We start from the raw sequence: 19,895 nt of genomic DNA on the forward strand, positions 1-19,895 counted from the left end.
GAGTGGAAGTTTACAATACATGTTTAGGTTTGCTTTTTTTTAAAATCATACTCTATAAATTTTTTCTGTGGCTTTTTTTTTTTTAACAGAACCTTGTTTCTAGGGTTCATCCTGTTTGATTCATGAGCTCCAATTCATTTTCAGTCTTGTATTGAGTTATTTTGTATGTCAGATCTGCACACAGTTTTTAATTACCACTATATAACAAAGGAATCAATACATTTTATAGTTAATTTATTGACTATCAAGTTGTTGAGTGTGCAGAATAGATAGACATCTCATCTTACTCTATATGTATTAAGCTTCATGAAATTAAGATGTTCTCAAATTTTAAATTCCTACACCTGGTAAATATTAAGCTTCATGAGATCAAGGTATTTTCAAAGTTTAAATTTGTATACCTGGAAGTGCCATGTATACAGTAGGTGCTTAGTAATTTGTAGGTTGTGTATCGTTAGCAAAATGTTTTTGGTATTATGATTTCTGTCTGTATATGAGGAAAATTTGTCATCAACATTTAGCATCTAAGTATATTTTTAAATCCTTTTACAAATAAGAGAATATTTTTATTTATTGTATATTACTTATATATTTATTATAAATGACAAGAATAAAGGCAGTGAAAGACAACTTCATTGGAAATTTTAATAAGAATTTAAACGTTGCAGATCTAAATTTTGATTCCATATTTTTCTAGTTCTGAAGGGGTATGTACTAAATTTGACAGTGTCCTTTGAATGTAGCTATTTAATGGTCATTTGTCATTCATGAATCTGGCACATGTCTATCTTGTTAATAACTGATTCCAGGTTTTAGATACAATTCTAGTAGGTTCTAGCTTGTAATTACTTTAATTTATAGTCCTGTAAATTTTTCAGTTCCTGCACTCATACCATCAAAATATAATATTCATTCCAGATCTCAAATATGTCACTAATAGATTCTGGCTTATCATTACTTCTGTCTATGCGTTGTCAAATTGAATGTTTTTGAAACCCTGAGAGCTCATAATTGTATTTAAAGGTGACTATCTTTTTAGTTTCACTATAACAAAATATTTTTTATTTTTAGATTTATAAACACCTTATTTAGGATGATCAATCCTGTAAATTTTTTCAATTTTTACATCATCTGTTTTCTTTGAGATACTTTTTTTTTTAAGATTTTTATTTATTTGAGAGGGAGAGTGAGCCAGAGAGAGAGAGCACAAGTGGGGGGAGGGGCAAAGGGAGAGGGAGAAGCAGATTCCTCACTGAGCAGGGAGCCCATTGAGGGGCTTGATCTAAGGACCCTGGGACCATGACCTGAGCTGAAGGCTGGTGCTTGACGGACTGAGCTACCCAGGTGCCCCTCTTCCAAATACTTTATACACATACTTTCTTTCAACATTTCTCTATTTAGGAGCCGTACCAAGTAAATTTGGTGTATAAACGTCATTAAAGGTGGAAGAATGCTGTTACATCCTTTTAGCAAAATGGGATGGTCTAGCTTCATGTAACAAAATACTGTGAATTGAAGTCCCTCCTGTTGAATGACTGAGTAGGTGAGGAATCCATTTTTTTTCCCCCTTAGAAATACATTGTGTAGGAGCACCTGGGTGGCTCAGTTGGTTGAACATCCAACTCTTGATTTTGGCTCAGGTCATGATCTCTGGGTCATGAGATCGAGTCCTGTGTCAGGCTCCATGCTCAGCAGGAGTCTGCTGGAGATTCTCTCCCTCTCCCTCTGCCCCTCCCCCCACACTCTCTTGCTCTCTTGCTCTCCCTCTCTAAAATAAAAATAAGTAAATCTTAAAAAAAATACATTGTTCATTCATTTTCTTGTGAGGCCATTTATCTAGGGTATGTGTTTTAGACAGATGATTATGATCACTTCAGGTAGGTATTTTAGGTGGTATTATGTCTATTGTCATTGTTAAAAAAATCTTTGGAATGTGTTTGTACAGTTCTTTCAGAGTGCCTATAGCACACTGAAAATACATTCCTCTTGGGGATTTTCAGAGGTATTCATTTTTATTTTTTTAAAATTTGCTTAAAGATATTGGGAGTAGGGGTGCCTGGGTGGCTCAGTTGGTTAAGCATCCACCTCTTGATTTCAGCTCAGGTAATGATCTCAGGGCTGTGAGATCAAGCCCTGCATTGGGCTCCATGCTGGGTGTGGAGCCTTCCTAAGATTCTCTCTCTCCCTCTGCCTCTCCCGCACTCCCCCTCCCTCTCTAAAAAAGAAAAAGATATTGGGAGCAAAATCTATTAAGTAAGATTGGCAAATACTGTGTTTAGTCAGAAATGACATAGCCATAAGATAATGACAATTTTTTAAACAATAAAAATATCAAAAGACAAGTTAAATGTTTTTCCAATAGCAGTGTTGTTGGAAACCCTTTACCCATGATTTTAAAAAATCATGTCATTTGAATGTATGAATTATTCTGTTTTTGCTTAAATATATGTCTTTTTATTTTGTAGTTGAACCTTCTTTGATACTCTTTTACAATGAGTCCTCTTTTGGATGTTAAAGACAGCTTTTTTGTCTTAAGTATATTATGAAATCTAGTTATTGCTTTTAGTCCATTAAACAAATCTGCAAGGTAAAGGTGATCAGATTTCTCCTACTGGTGCTTGGTACTTACAATACCTCTAAGCTTGACTCTGGTCTCTGGGCTTGAAAATTGTCTTCAGGCAGTAATCATTATAAGGAAATCAGTGGTTCTTATAGAGTTTAGTAATATATTATTCCTGCTTTTGTATTTTAAAATAGCTCCATGATATTTAGATAATGTTTTGACTATCACAGTAATTCTCTCAATCTCAAAGAGTGACGTGCCCTAAAGATAGGGTTTCAGTTTTTCTTCAGAGGCAGACATCCAACACTGAATTTTTTGGCAATGGGTGCATATATCCTTACTGAAATGTACTAGAATGAGCTTTTTCTCTTTTTTTAAAATGGGGAAATATAATTTCTTATTGTTATTAAGTAAGCACCGGATATTTACCATGAGAGTATGATATGGCAAATGTGGTTTTGGGTTCTGATTTTTGATCTTAAAAAATGTTTTAGCCCTTTGACTGTATAATTCCATTTTTAGATTATTCCAAGCAAATAGAGATATGTACCAAAAATAATGTGTGGAGTATGTCTTGTACCCATAAATATATAACAAAAATATAATAATGAAAAATGAGAACCAACATGTATGTTGGAGGATTGTTAAATTTGCAAACCCATATTAAAAGTAATTTCTTGAATAATATTTAGGGATTGGGAGAATGATTGATACAAAATGTCTGTCAGGATATCGTACATACCAAAATATTAGCAGTAATTACCTATGAGTGGTGGGATCATGATTGATGTTTGGTATTTGTTGGTATAATTGTTGCTTCATGTTCTTCTGGGTTTTACACTTTTTTTTTTTTTTTAAATTTTGAGAGAGAGAGCACACACATGAGTGGGGGTGGGGAGGGAGAACTGGGTCAGGATGTAAAAGTATTTACTGTGTGTTGGGGTGAAGTTTGAGAGACACTGCTGCGGAGCCTCCCAGATCACCTCTAACTGGGATTTCAAGTACTGATGCCAAATTGGCTGTTTTTGTTTAAACAGAGTCTTCTGGTAGTAAATCATTTTGGTTTTTGTATGTTAGAAATATCTTTATTTTGGGGGCACCTGGGTGGCACAGCGGTTAGGCATCTGCCTTCGGCTCAGGGCGTGATCTCGGCGTTATGGGATTGAGCCCCACATCACATCAGGCTCCTCCGCTATGAGCCTGCTTCTTCCTCTCCCACTCCCCCTGCTTGTGTTCCCTCTCTCACTGGCTGTCTCTATCTCTGTCGAATAAATAAATAAAATCTTTAAAAAAAAAAAAGAAATATCTTTATTTTGCTTTCACTTTCGAAAGATATTTTGTTGGATATAGAATTCTAAGCTGACAGTTTTTTCTTCCAGTACCTTAAAGGTGTCCCTCTACTGTATTCTATATAATACCTGATGCATTGTTTGCAGTGAGAGGTCTGGTGTCATCTTTATCTTTGTTCCTCTATACAGGCCTTTTTTTTTTTCTGGATGCTTTTAAGATTTTCTCTTTATCTTTGGTTTTGAGCAGTTTGTGATGTTCAGTGATAGAGTTTTTTTTCACATTGCTTGTGTTTAGGGTTTGTTGAGCTTTCCTTTTTTGTAAGGGCACAACATAGAATTTTCATTTATCTCTTTTATTCACAACGTCCAGAGAAGTTGCAAACGGTCTTTATTCAGGACACCCCTGTGCCTAGCTAAGTGTTTTCTTATTGTGAAAGAAGGGGATAATAAAAATTTGGGGACAACTGGCAGTCATCTTTATCATGCGTAATACATTTCAAATGGATAAAAGAAAAATATAAAAATTCCTAAGTATTAGAGGTATACATATATTTATAACCTGTAGATTTCAAAAGTCTTTCCTAAACAAGAGGCAGAAGCATAAGCCGTAAAGGAAAACATATCAGTGGCTTTTTAGTACGTAGGAGTTAAAATGGCTGTATGACAAAATATATAAATCAAGATAGATGACATACCAGGAGATTGTAAATATACAAATGAAAAAGATGAATAGTCAGGATATATAAACAGATGTTTTAAAATGGTAAAAGGCAGATACCGTAGAATGAACGGAGCATACATGAACATACAATCCACAGTAGAAATCCGTATGGTTCATAAACATTAAAATATATTTCCTGTCTCATTACCTGAGAAATGCAAATTAAAATGACATCTTTTATTTGTCTATCATCTAGGTAACCAGTGTTCACTGGGGTGTGGGGAACATGGGTGCTGTCACACATTGTTAATGGGAGCATAATTTAGTATTGTCTTTTTGGAGGTCAGTTTGTTAGTATCAAAACCAATGATGCAATACCCTCTGATCCCATAGTTTCACTTTTAGGAATCTTATAAAAATTATCAACAGATGGGCTGAGTGGTGTCTGTATAAGCGTATTTATTTATTTATTTGAAGATTTTATTTTTATTTGTTAGAGCACAAGCAGTGGGAGAGGGAGAAGCAGGAGCCCGATGGGGGACTCGATCCCAGGACCCTGGGATCATGACCTGAGCTGAAAGCAGACGCTTAACTGACTGAGCCACCCAGGTGTCCCTCTATAAGCATATTTATTTTATATCATTGTATTGACTAAAGATAGTAAATTATATACGGGAATACTTTTAAGAATTATGATCTATCCATACCATGTAATACTGTGTAATTATGAAGAGAAATGAAGTGGTTCCATATAGACAGAATAATCTTCAGGATATGTTTTCAGTGAAAAAAAGTCGCAGAACAGGATATATAGAAAGAATCCGTTTATGTAAAAATAAAGCCCAAAGGGTGTGTGCGTGTATGTATTGCGTATACACTTTTATAGAAAAAATGTGGATAGATACCATTCTGTTTATAGTGCTTATGTTTGGGGAGTAACACTGGGGAGGTGGGGGTTTACCCCATGTTCGTCATTGTGATTTGAACTAACTTTACAATGAAACTAAACTTACATAAAAATGAGTAAATTATCATTGTAGTGAAAATGAAGCTAATTTTTTGGCTTTCTTGTGTATTTTTAGGATTGGTCCAAAGGAAGACTTTTTCCACTGTTTGAAATGTAACTTATGCCTAGCTATGAATCTCCAAGGAAAGCACAAGGTATATAATTAAGTTTGCATATTTTAAAAAGTATTATATTGTGTTTGAAAACTGGCTTAAATCGTTATATGTTTGGAAGCATGCTAATTTTCAGATACTACCAAGTACAACTATGTTGCTTTCTATTTTTGAGCATTAATAAGTAGGTGTTCTAAGACCTCTGCCTCAGAGTATCTGATCTACAATTCTTTTTCTTCTGTGTAGTGAATACCTTTTTTTGTTTAAAGAATTATTTATGTAGAGAGCACACAAGCACGGGAAGGGGCAGAGGAAAGGGGAGAGTCTCGAGTAGACTCTGTGCTGAGCACAGGGCTTGATCCCAGGACCCTGAGATCATGACCTGAGCCGAAATCAAGAGTTGGCCACTTAACTGACTGAGCCATCTAGGTGCCCCATAGTGTGTAAGAATACTTATATCAGAGGAGGAGGTTAAGATGGCGGAGGAGTAGGGGACCCCTTTTTCAGCCGGTCCCCTGAGTTGAGCTGGATAGGTACCAGAACCAGCAGGAATATCCACGGAATCAGCCTGAGACGCAGGAAGATACATCTGGATCTCTACAAATGAACATCTCCAGCGCTGAGTATCGAGGTACGAAGCGGGGAGCCGTGAAACCGCGCACAGATATCGGAAGCTAAACAGAAGGGGGAGGGAGCCGCCGTGTCAGGGCGCCGGGAAGCGGTAGCCACCTGCAAGGGGGAGCGGACAGACCGCGGACCCGCACGCTTGAGACAGCAGGCTGAGAAGGGAGCTCCGGGAGCGCACGCGGGACGGCTGGCGGTTGGCGGGCCACCTGCACGGGGGAGCAGGCGGACTCGCGGACGGCACCCGCGAGACAACAGACTTAGAACGCGAGCTCCAGGAGCGCGCGCGCAGGGCGGCTGGCGGGCCACCTGCACCGGGGAGCGGGCGGACCGCGGACCCGCACTCTGGAAACGGCAGACTGAGTCCGTGAGCCGGGAGCGTGCACCACCAAGCATCTCACGGAGCTCCGGAGCTCCGGTGTGCTCACTGGATCGAGGCTGAGACCGGGAGCTCCGGGAGCGTCCGCGGGGCGGCTGGCGGCTGGAGGGCCACCTGCACGGGGGAGCAGGCGGACTCGCGGTCAGCACCCGTGAGACACCAGACTGAGACGGGGAGCTCCGGGAGCCCGCGCGGGGCGGCTGGCGGCTGGCGGGGTTGGAAACACAAAGGACAGAGACGTGCCGGCCCTGGAAGTGAGGGCTGGGACGCCGGGTGTGGGGCGCACAGCCCGGGATGCTGCAGGGTTGAGCAGCACCAACAGAAACAGAGTTAAAGTGGCCAGAACATCAGTGGAGAACGATCCGCGATCCCTCTGTTCTGAGACAGAGGCTGAATTTCAGCCGCTGCTGCTCTCTCAGAAGAGGCATAGCAAACCGCCAGGGAAAGCCGCCAGAGAACAAAAGCCCGGAAATACCGGCTCACAGGGTGCCCATCCCCATCCCCCCTCGCAAGGGACACAGAGACTCTACCCAAACAGGGTTTTCTGAGTACCGGCAGGCAGGCCCCTCCCCCAGAAGGCAGGCTGAAAAATCAAGAAGCCCACAACCCGGAGCGCCTGAGTGGCGCAGTCACCAAGCACCTGTCTTCGGATTAGGGTGTGATCACAACGCTCCGTAAGGAGTCCTTCATCGGGCTTCTCCACCGGGAACCTGCTTCTTCCTCTCCCACTCCTCTGCTTGGGTTCCCTTTCTTGCTGACTGTCTCTCTCTCTCTCAAATAAATAAATAAACTCTTTAAGGAAGAAGCCCACATCCCTAAGATCTCTATAAAACAAGGGCGCACGGCCTGGGTCCCAGTCAACACTTGGGCTCTGGACAACCCTGCAATCTCTCTTCATCAGAATGACGAGAAGGAGAAGTCCCCCCCAGCAAAGAAAAGATAATGAGTCTGTGGCCTCTGCCACAGAATTGGCCTCGGCCACAGAATTAATACATATGGATGTATCCCAATTATCAGAAATGGAATTCAGAGCAACAATGGTCAAGATGATGAGTAAACTTGAAAAAAGCATCAGAGAAAGCGTTGCTGAGAATATAGAATCCCTAAGGGCAGAAATGAGAGCGAATCTGACAGAAATTAAAAACTCAGTGGGCCAAATACAGTCAAAACTAGAGGCTCTGACGGCCAGGGTCACCGAGGCAGAGGAACGCGTTAGCGAATTGGAGGATGGGTTAGTAGAAGAAAAAACGAAAATAGAAGCTGGTCTTAAAAAAATCCACGCCCACGAATGTAGATTACGGGAGATTACTGACTCTATGAAACGATCCAATGTCAGAATCATCGGCATCCCTGAAGGGGTGGAGAAAAACAGAGGTCTAGAAGAGATATTTGAACAAATTGTAGCTGAAAACTTCCCTAATCTAGCAAGGGAAACAAGCATTCGTGTCCAAGAGGCAGAGAGGACCCCATCCAAGCTCAACCAGGACAAACCTACGCCACGGCATGTCATAGTGCAATTCGCAAATATTAGATCCAAGGATACAGTATTGAAAGCGGCCAGGGCAAAGAAATTTCTCACGTACCAAGGCAAAGGTATCAGGATTACGTCAGACCTGTCTACAGAGACCTGGAATGAGAGAAAGGCTTGGGGGGGCATTTTTAAAGCTCTTTCAGAGAAAAACATGCAGCCAAGGATCCTTTATCCAGCAAAGCTGTCATTCAGAATTGATGGAGAAATAAAGACGTTCCAAAATCGCCAATCATTAACCAATTTCGTAACCACGAAACCAGCCCTACAGGAGATATTAAGGGGGGCTCTATAAAGGTAAAAAGGCCCCAAGAGTGATACAGAGCAGCAAGTCACAACCGATACAAAGACTTTAAAGAGAAATGGCATCATTAAAATCATATCTGTCAATAATCTCTATCAATCTAAATGGCTTAAACTCTCCCATAAAACGCCACAGGGTTGCAGATTGGATAAAAAGACATGACCCATCCATTTGCTGTCTACAAGAGACTCATTTTGAACCCAAAGATGCATTCAGACTTAGAGTAAGGGGATGGAGTACCATCTTCCACGCAAATGGACCTCAAAAGAAAGCTGGAGTAGCAATTCTCATATCAGATAGACTGGATTTTAAACTAGAGGCCATAGAGAGAGATACAGAAGGGCACTATATTATTCTTAAAGGAAGTATTCAACAAGTGGATATGACAATTATTAATATATATGCCCCCAACAGGGGAGCAGCAAGATACACAAGCCAACTCTTAACCAAAATAAAGAGACATATAGATAAGAACACAGTAATAGTAGGGGACCTCAACACCCCACTATCAGAAATAGACAGAACACCCTGGCAAAAACTAAGCAAAGAATCAAAGGCTTTGAATGCCATACTCGACGAGTTGGACCTCATAGATATATATAGAACACTACACCCCAGAACCAAAGAATACTCATTCTATTCAAATGCCCATGGAACATTCTCAAGAATAGATCATGCTCTGGGACACAAAACAGGTCTCAGCCAATACCAAAAGATTGAAATTATCCCCTGCATATTCTCAGACCACAACGCTCTGAAATTGGAACTCAACCACAAGGAAAAACCTGGAAGAAACTCAAACACTTGGAGGCTAAGAACCATCCTGCTCAAGAATGACTCGATAAACCAGGAAATCAAAAAACAAATTAAACAATTTATGGAGACCAACGAGAATGAATACACAACGGTCCAAAACCTATGGGATACTGCAAAGGCAGTCCTAAGGGGGAAATACATAGCCATCCAAGCCTCACTCAAAAGAATAGAAAAATCTAAAATGCAGTTTCTATATTCTCACCTCAAGAAACTGGAACAGCAACAGAGGGACAGGCCTAACCCACTGACAAGGAAGGAGTTGACCAAGATTAGAGCAGAAATCAATGAATTAGAGACCAGAACCACAGTAGAGCAGATCAACAGGACTAGAAGCTGGTTCTTTGAGAGAATCCATAAAATTGATAGACCACTGGCAAAACTTGTCCAAAAACAAAGAGAAAGGACTGAGATTATTAAAATTATGACTGAAAAGGGAGAGGTCACGACCAGCACCATTGAAATTGCAAGGATTATTAGAAACTTTTATCAACAGCTATATGCCAAAAAACTAAACAATCTGGAAGAGATGGAGGCCTTCCTGGAAACCTATAAACTACCAAGACTGAAACAGGAAGAAATAGATTTCTTAAATAGGCCAATTAACTATGAAGAAATTGAGTCAGTGATAAACAACCTTCCAAATAATAAAACTCCAGGCCCAGACGGTTTTCCTGGGGAATTCTACCAAACATTCAAAGAAGAAATAATACCTATTCTCCTAAAGCTATTTCAAAAAATAGAAACAGAAGGAAAGCTACCAAACTCATTCTATGAGGCTAATATTACCTTGATCCCCAAACCAGGCAAAGACCCCCTCAAAAAGGAGAATTACAGACCGATTTCTCTAATGAATATGGATGCCAAAATCCTCAACAAGATCCTTGCTAATAGAATCCAACAGTACATTAAAAGGATTATCCATCATGACCAAGTGGGATTCATACCTGGGATGCAAGCATGGTTCAACACTCGCAAATCAATCAATGTGATACATCATATCAACAAGAAAAGACTCAAGAACCATATGATCCTCTCAATTGATGCAGAAAAAGCATTTGACAAAATACAGCATCCTTTCCTGATTAAAACCCTTCAGAGTGTAGGAATAGAGGGTACATTTCTCAATCTCATAAAAGCCATCTATGAAAAGCCTACTGCAAGCATTATTCTCAATGGGGAAAAGCTGGAAGCCTTTCCCTTAAGATCAGGAACACGACAAGGATGCCCACTCTCGCCACTATTATTCAACATAGTACTAGAAGTCCTTGCAACAGCAATCAGAAGACAAAAAGGGATCAAAGGTATCCAAATCGGCAAAGAAGAAGTCAAACTGTCTCTCTTTGCAGATGACATGATACTCTATATGGAAAACCCAAAGGAATCCACTCCCAAACTATTAGAAGTTATAGAACAATTCAGTAAGGTGGCAGGATACAAAATCAATGCCCAGAAATCAGTTGCATTTCTATACACGAATAACGAGACTGAAGAAAGAGAAATTAGGGAATCCATCCCATTTACAATAACACCAAAAACCATACGTTACCTTGGAATTAACTTAACCAGAGACGTAAAGGACCTATATGCTAGAAACTATAGATCACTTTTGAAAGATATTGAGGAAGACATAAAAAGATGGAAAAATATTCCATGCTCATGGATTGGAAGAATTAACATAGTTAAAATGTCCATACTACCCAGAGCAATCTACACTTTCAATGCTATCCCGATCAAAATACCGAGGACATTTTTCAAAGAACTGGAACAAATAGTCCTTAAATTTGTATGGAACCAGAAAAGGCCCCGAATCTCCAAGGAACTGTTGAAAAGGAAAAACAAAGCTGGGGGCATCACAATGCCGGATTTCGAGCTGTACTACAAAGCTGTGATCACAAAGACAGCATGGTACTGGCACAAAAACAGACACATCGACCAATGGAACAGAATAGAGAACCCAGAAATGGACCCTCGGCTCTTTGGGCAACTAATCTTTGATAAAGCAGGAAAAAACATCCGGTGGAAAAAAGACAGTCTCTTCAATAAATGGTGCTGGGAAAATTGGACAGCTACATGCAAAAGAATGAAACTTGACCACTCTCTCACACCATACACAAAAATAAACTCCAAATGGATGAAAGACCTCAATGTGAGACAGGAATCCATCAAAATTCTAGAGGAGAACATAGGCAACAACTTCTATGACATCGGCCAGAGCAACCTTTTTCACGACACATCTCCAAAGGCAAGAGAAATAAAAGATAAAATGAACTTATGGGACTTTATCAGGATAAAGAGCTTCTGCACAGCCAAGGAAACAGTCAAAAAAACTAAGAGACAGCCCACGGAATGGGAGAATATATTTGCAAAGGACACCACAGATAAAGGACTGGTATCCAAGATCTACAAAGAACTTCTCAAACTCAATACACGAGAAACAAATAAACAAATCATAAAATGGGCAGAAGATATGAACAGACACTTTTCCAATGAAGACATACAAATGGCTAACAGACACATGAAAAAATGTTCAAAATCATTAGCCATCAGGGAAATTCAAATCAAAACCACACTGAGATACCACCTTACGCCAGTTAGAATGGCAAAGATAGACAAGGCAAGAAACAACAATTGTTGGAGAGGATGTGGAGAAAGGGGATCCCTCCTACATTGTTGGTGGGAATGCAAGTTGGTACAGCCACTCTGGAAAACAGTGTGGAGGTCCCTTAAAAAGTTAAAAATTGAACTACCCTATGACCCAGCCATTGCACTACTGGGTGTTTACCCCAAAGATACAGACGTAGTAAAGAGAAGGGCCATATGCACCCCAATGTTCATAGCTGCATTGTCCACAATAGCCAAATCATGGAAGGAGCCGAGATGCCCTTCAACAGATGACTGGATTAAGAAGCTGTGGTCCATATATACAATGGAATATTACTCAGCTATCAGAAAGAACGAATTCTCAACATTTGCTGCAACATGGACGGCACTGGAGGAGATAATGCTAAGTGAAATAAGTCAAGCAGAGAAAGACAATTATCATATGATTTCTCTCATCTATGGAACATAAGAACTAGGAGGATCGGTAGGGGAAGAAAGGGATAAAGAAAAGGGGGGTAATCAGAGGGGGGAATGAAACATGAGAGACTATGGACTGTGAGAGGCAAACTGAGGACTTCAGAGGGGAGGGGGTGGGGGAAGGGGATAGACTGGTGATGGGTAGTAGGGAGGGCACGTATTGCATGGTGCACTGGGTGATACGCAACTAATGAAGCATCAAACTTTACATCGGAATCTGGGGATGTACTGTATGGTGATTAACACAATAAAAAAAAAAAAAAAGAATACTTATATCAGTTATTAGCATAATGTTGACAACTTCTAAGTAAGTTTATGGATTCATCTCATTGATACTTGTTTTAAGAATAGCTAAAAAGGAGGGGCACCTGGGTGGCTCAATTGGTTGAGCATCTGTCTTCGGCTCAGGTCATGATCCCAGGGTCCTGGGGTCGAGCCCTGCATCATCAGGCTCCTTGCTCAATGGCAAGCCTGCTTCTCCCTCTCCTTCTCCCTTCTCCCTACTTGTGCTCTCTCGCTCTCTGTCAAATAAATCAGTAAAAAATAAAAAAAAAAGTAAAATTGCATAGTAAAGAAATAATAGCAATGTAACAGCATTTCAAGAAAATTCAGAAAATATTTTTATATTTCCTTTCATAGTTAGAAATATTTTTAATTTTGGATATAGTAATTATGTCATGATACCAGGCCCTTTAAAATTATTTTTCATTATTTGGAAAAAAATCTAAAAAAATCAGAGATTGGAGAGGCTAATGAGGATTTTTTAAAGTTTTTTTATTTTAATTTGATACGGTTAACATTAATGAGGATTTTTAAATAGATGCTGGCCTAAAATAGTCAAGTGTTACGAGAAATTGAATTGCATAATGAGCATTTGCGATATGGTGACAAGGGAGAAGGGAAAAAGAATGGGGCTGAATAAAGAACTCCTAAGCTTTTTAGCCCTTGCTTTAAGGTACTTGATTGATAGACTGTGAATTTGTTGGAATTAAAAGATTTGAGTTTGGTTTTATAGACTTGGGTTGGGGGATGATAGCTGTGTGGTCTTTCAAAAACTGTATACACATTTTCTTTTATGGTATCTTTGCTTTGTTTGTCAGTTGTTTTTTTATGGTCTGTATTTTAGTAAATGGTCCTATCATATACTCAGGTGCTCACTTAAAGAACCTGGGCATCATCCATGGCTTGGTGTTTCCCGTTACCTTCCCGTGTTTAATCAACCTGTCTTACCAAGTTAAGAAATCTGGCACTGGAGGCAGCCTATTGGAGCTCAAATACTGTTCCACCTCTTATTAGCATGTGACTTTGGAAGTTATTGAGCTTCTCTAGGCCTCAAATACCTCATCAGTAAAATGGGGTAATAATTGTACCTGCGTTTAGGGTTGTTGTAGTACTTGATTGAGCTAATGCAGGTAATGTACTTAATATATGGCATGTAGTAAATTTCAGTAATATGAGCCGTTATCATTGTCAATATCCTTAAGTAGCTTTTGAACAAAATACATGTAAAATAGAGAGATTCCAAACATTATTATCTCTGCATCTTTGGTAAATCTTGATTCACTGATTTTCTTTATTTGTAAAATGAAGATAATTTGAAAAATTAAGATGTATTGAATAATTTCATTGTTTCAGGTAATGTGCAAAGCCTGAAATAGTTGTGTGAGTTAACTGTGCACTTCTTGTCTGACATATAAGAGACATGTATTAATGTTAATTATTGTCTTTAGTAAGTTAGTATCATTGTTTTCTTTATCATTAGTTTTTGTTAATATGTATATATCTGTCATTTCCATCTCGTTAAGCTTTTAGTAATTTGAGTTTCTCTCTTAAACAGTGTATTGAAAATGTTTCCAGGCAGAATTGTCCAATATGTTTGGAGGTAAGCTTAAAATATTACTTGCTTTGGAAATATTCACTCTTTTTTTTTTTTTTAATTCAGTTTATTCTCTAGAAACCTGAGGACATCTAAAGAGCGAGAAATAATATTTTCTTAGCAAAAGTCATGTTGAAATTGCAATAAAGGGGCGCCTGGCTCTCTCAGTCTGTGGAGATGCAAGTCTTGATATCAGGGTTGTGAGTTTAAGCCCCATGTTGGATGTGGAGCCTACTTAAAAAAATTACAATAAATTTGGGAGTAGCAAATTTGTGACGTGTTAATAACTTTAAAAAATATTCCATTTTTTAAGATTAAATTTTTTAAAATTTAAATTCAATTAATTGACATATAATGTATTTGTTTCAGGGAAAGGTGCAGGTCTCTGATTCATCAGTCTTATGTAATACCCAGTGCTCATTACATCACATACCCTCCCAGTGTCTGTCACGCAGTTTCCCCATCCCTCCACCTCTCTCCCCTCCAGCAACCCTCAGTTTGTTTGCTATGATTGAGTCTCTTACGGTTTGTCTCCCTCTCTGGTTTTGTCTTGTTTCATTTTTTCCTCTCTTCCCCTATGATCCTCTGCCTTGTTTCTTAAATTCCGCATATCATTGAGATCATGAAAATTGTCTTTCTCTGATTGACTTATTTCGCTTAGCATAATACCCTCTAGTTCCATCCACGTCATTGCAAATGGCAAGATTTCATTTTTTTGGGAAATATTCCGTCTGGAATTTAAAGTACTTGGATGTTTATATTGTCTTCATGCAAACACTAACATTTATTTCCTTTATAGGACATTCACACATCCCGTGTTGTTGCTCATGTCCTGCCATGTGGACATCTTTTACATAGGTAAAGTAATTCTATTTTTTTTCTCAGAAATGTTTGAAAATAGTGGAGATGATTTTTGCTTTACTAAAATAGTGTCATATATTTTTTTTCAGAACGTGTTATGAAGAAATGTTGAAAGAGTGAGTGTTTGATGGGATTTTTAAAAGTTATAATTGTAAGATGTCTGATTTTTTTTTTTTTGGTGCGGGGGATATGGCGGTCAGCAAACATTGCTGATACTTAAATCTTATTGGCATGGCAGATACTTATCTTGAGATGGGTAGGGTAAATGAATAGTGTTAAATTGGGCAAAGCATCTTGCAGATATAGGACTGCATCTTTGTCCCCATGCTTGTATTATGCTTTATCTCATCCCACAACTTGCAAGAGCTACCTCTTCTTCTCTGGCTGTGCTTACCAGGGGGCACAGATTCTGCCAAAGGCAATCCATAGCACTGTAAAAATGCTGAGGCATGTCGCTCAAAATTCTGTTAAGTCTTTATATTGGCCCAGGATAATCATCTGCAAAGAAAGCTGGTAACAAGATTATCTAAAGCAGAGACTTTATTGTGGGGGAGGGATGTTAAAATGAAATGAGAGTAGTTAGGAGAGAAGAGACTGTGTAAATGTATTTTGGTCCTGCAAATTCATAAGCAGAACTTTTAGTTTTAGAGCCAGGTAGAAGGGAATCCTTCAGAATTTTTAGAAAGAAAATGATTCAATCTGAATTGCCTGACTATATTAAGAAATTGAGGTTATTTAGCTAAAAAAAAGCAGCTGAACAGGTTTTTAAAATATATTAAATATAGGGGTGCCTGGCTCACTCAGTTGGAAGAGCATGTGACTCTTGGTCTTGGGTTGTGAGTTTGAGCCCCATGTTGGGCGTAGAGATTACTTAAATAAAAAACTTTATATAAAAATGTATTAAATGTATTCTATAAAGAATAGGGACTAATTCCTTTAGAGAACTGAGGAAAAAGAAGAGGTCTAAAAAATACCATAGGTTACAGGATTTTTTTTTTTTAAAGATTTTATTTATTTATTAGAGAGAGAGCCAGCCAGTGAAAGAGGGAACACAAGCAGGGGGAGTGGGAGAGGGAGAAGCAGGCTCCCAGTGGAGCAGGAAGCCCGATGAGGGGCTCGATCCCAAGACGCTGGGATCACAACCTGAGCCAAAGGCAGATGCTTAACGACTGAGCTGCCCAGGCGCCTCGTGGGTTACAGGATTTAATTAATAACTATAGTGTAAAAGTTCCCAGGTTTGTAACAGGTCATCCTGAAATACAGAATAATGCTCTGTTTTGGATGGTTTATGTACCAGTTACTATGCATCTTGTATACCTGAGTTGATATACTCCTTGTTTAATGTTTGGAAAATAACCTTTCTGTCTCTTCTAGAGGCTACAGATGCCCACTGTGCATGCACTCTGCTTTAGACATGACGCGGTACTGGAGACAGCTGGATGATGAGGTAGCACAGACTCCTATGCCATCAGAATATCAGAACATGACTGTGGATGTGAGTATAATCAGTGCTTAGAACTTTGCTCCTGGTGGATGTTCTTGTTTATTTTTGACTTTTTGCTCAAATCTGTCTAAAAAATACTGCTTTGGGGGGGCGCCTGGGTGGCGCAGTCGTTAAGCGTCTGACTTCGGCTCAGGGCATGATCCCGGCATTCTGGGATCGAGTCCCACATCAGGCTCCTCCACTAGGAGCCTGCTTTTTCCTCTCCCACTCCCCCTGCTTGGGTTCCTTCTCTCGCTGGCTGTCTCTCTCTGTCAAATAAATAAATAAAATCTTTAAAAAAAAAATACTGCTTTGGCATAGAAACCAATGTGATGATTAATGGGAAGGACCAAATAATAGATTTTAGTTACTTTGAATTCAAAAGACCAGACCAAAAAACTCCTGAGAATACCTTAATGCAATTCTTCCTGACACTAGATGGCGGCAAAAACTTCATTCTGAATTATTTACACCTTACTTGTCAGAGCCAGTCAGTAATGTAACTGAGTGGAGGTGAATTACTGCTCTCATGTTTTATTTTAATGATGATTTATTTGTAATTATTTTTAATTTTATTTCAGGTGTATGTCTTTGTTGATTTTTGAAGAAGATTACTTTTGTTTTTTTAATGTTCATTACCCTTTTTATTCATGTGGATAATTGAATTGCTAGTAAGGTCAATGAAGGATCACTTTTAGAATACTAATTGATAGTTATGTGATTTTTTTTTAAAGATTTTATTTATTTATTCGACAGAGATAGACACAGCCAGTGAGAGAGGGAACACAAGCAGGGGGAGCGGGAGAGGAAGAAGCAGGCTCATAGCAGAGGAGCCTGATGTGGGGCTCGATCCCAGAACGCCAGGATCACGCCCTGAGCCGAAGACAGACACTTAACCGCTGTGCCACCCAGGTGCCCCGATAATTATGTGATGTTTTACTACAGGCTTCAGTATGCTATGTTCCATGTAAATCATTTTTTCAAATAACAGCTTTATTGAGATATAGTTTATATGCCATGTAACTTGTCCATTTGAAGTGTGCAGTTCAGTGCTATTTAGTGTATTTTTGGAGTTGTGCAAACATCGCCATCATCAATTTTAGGATATTTTTATTGCCCCCATGCCCGTTAGCCCGTTCCCCAAGCCCCTAGCTCTAGGCAATCACTAATCTTTCTACATTCAGATTGTATTCTTATTTTCCAGATTATAATTTTGAGCAAATTTGGAAGTTTTCTCTTTATTATGGTATGACTATTCTAAAGCTAATGCTTCTCTCACATAATAATGCATTGATCTATTTTCAGGTTAACACCTTTTTATTTTTCGGGATTCAGTACTAGAAGAGATTAATTCCCAAGTGACATCTTTTTTTTTTTTTTTTTTTTAAAGATTTTATTTATTTATTCAACAGAGATAGAGACAGCCAGCGAGAGAGGGAACACAAGCAGGGGGAGTGGGAGAGGAAGAAGCAGGCTCACAGGGGAGGAGCCTGATGTGGGGCTCGATCCCGTAATGCCGGGATCACGCCCTGAGCTGAAGGCAGACGCCCAACCGCTGTGCCACCCAGGCGCCCCTCCCAAGTGACATCTTATTGTCATTTTAGGGATGTGCCAAAAGCTTCTTTTTATTAAAGTAGGAACTACTTTTTTGGACTTTAATTCATTCCTGAGGCATTAAGAACTTAGTATATTAAACCTAAAGAATAAGCAAAAATATTGATATTGTGTATAAAGATTTGTTTTATTAACTAATAAGATATTATTATTAAGTAATAAGATAATTTTGCAGGTGTCAAGGAAAAATAAATCATGTATGTTATTTTGAATTCTGAGTATAGGTGTCAATCAGATTATACCTGTTAGATTTTATGCTCAGTACTATTTATACTATTTGGGAACAGTTTTAAAATAAGACTTCTTGACTCAAATCTACGCTTTCATCTTATAAATTCAAAGCCACCTTAATAGCCTCTTAGAGTTTTCATCAAAAGACATTTTCATCACAAAAGACATTTCTGTTTAGGGAAATATTTAGACTTAGCTATATGTGTTTCAGTTCTTCGGTATGGTTTTTGAGGAATTGTTTTGAGCAGACAATGCCATTTTCTGTCTATAAGGCTTAATATACTTAATTTGAATTCATCTCTTCACTTTTCAGATTCTCTGCAATGATTGCAATGGGAGATCTACAGTCCAGTTCCATATTTTAGGCATGAAATGTAATATTTGTGAATCCTACAATACTGCTCAAGCTGGAGGATGTAGAATTTCACTAGATCAGCAATGACCAGGGTATACGACACTGGAAGACTCAGCATTTTCTGATCTAGAAAAAGGCTATCTTTAGTATTCTCTTGTCATAATGTGTCAGAATCTATGCATTAGAGTTGATGTGTTTTGTACTAGTGTCACAGCATAAAATCATATTACATGTACTTAAGGATTCAGGGTCTCTTTATAGAATTATCATAGCTTTATATTGGATGAAAGCCACTGTGCTTGTTTTTTGATTGGAAATTCCTTTAGTGTCAGTTGTTTGGAAGCCAATGATGTTTGCCACTGAAATTCACATCCAGAGAAGTATATTATACTTCCATGGAACTTTGCTTTAAGTGACACTATGCACGAAGAGTTCATTTCTAGTTCTTGATAGAACTGCACTTATTTCTCAGTATTATTCTTGACTTTTTAAGGGCTGTGCTATAATGAGAATATGTTCTGTCTTACTGTTGAAATCTTATTACATATACTTTAGAATTTTCTAAGACAGTCCTTTGGATCCTGTAAATGTGAATTTTGATGTAATAACTGCTAATAAAATTATATCGAAACAGTGTTTTATGGAAAGTTTTTTCCAAGGTTATCTGTTTTTGGCTCAACTTCGGCAATATAGTCACATGTATTTCTCTCTATAAATACAAATATGCATACATATACATGTTTGTATATATATTTCTATAGAAAACCTCTTTTTTTTTTTCCTTTTGAAGTATTCTTCCATTAGAGTAGTCGAGAAAAATATAATAGAACTCTTCCAAGCCTTAAGAAAAACCATCAACATTGAAATAATTTTATTTTGGTTTCCCCAAAGTTATTCTTCAAGGATTAATTCATTAGGTCAGCAAGTATTCAGTGACCAACTACTATGTGCAGGGTAAGGTTCTAGATGGCTGTGGAGACAACAGTGAATGATACAGACAGAAGTCCCTGCCCTCATGGTGGTGCCTCATTCTTCATATGCCTCATGACTAGCCTTTTCCTTGCCTTTTTTATTTATGAAGTGGTTGTCTTTGGTGTAAATGTCTTTTCTTGCC

The 19,895-nt window shown here is 38.7% G+C and overlaps 1 protein-coding gene across 3 annotated transcripts in view; it reads left to right on the forward strand.

The window, feature by feature from the left end:
- Positions 1–19,417, forward strand: part of RCHY1 (ring finger and CHY zinc finger domain containing 1) — a 28,452-nt gene extending 9,035 nt beyond the window's left edge. The window contains exons 1-7 of one of the 3 annotated variants that reach the window (XM_034671680.1): positions 1,339–1,543; positions 5,596–5,674; positions 14,199–14,243; positions 15,037–15,095; positions 15,188–15,214; positions 16,473–16,593; positions 18,740–18,878. In XM_034671680.1, the coding sequence (XP_034527571.1) occupies positions 5,651–5,674; positions 14,199–14,243; positions 15,037–15,095; positions 15,188–15,214; positions 16,473–16,593; positions 18,740–18,868 (405 nt within the window). In that variant the 5' untranslated portion in view covers positions 1,339–1,543; positions 5,596–5,650 and the 3' untranslated portion in view covers positions 18,869–18,878. Of the gene's footprint in view, positions 1–1,338; positions 1,544–5,595; positions 5,675–14,198; positions 14,244–15,036; positions 15,096–15,187; positions 15,215–16,472; positions 16,594–17,337; positions 17,373–18,739 lie in introns of those variants that run through there. The other 2 variants (XM_002919154.4, XM_019799588.2) reach the window with 2 other exon arrangements.
- The last annotated feature ends 478 nt before the right edge of the window (positions 19,418–19,895 follow it).

The sequence above is a fragment of the Ailuropoda melanoleuca genome, chromosome 11, assembly GCF_002007445.2.
Source record: "Ailuropoda melanoleuca isolate Jingjing chromosome 11, ASM200744v2, whole genome shotgun sequence".
Taxonomy (NCBI): Eukaryota; Metazoa; Chordata; class Mammalia; order Carnivora; family Ursidae; genus Ailuropoda; species Ailuropoda melanoleuca.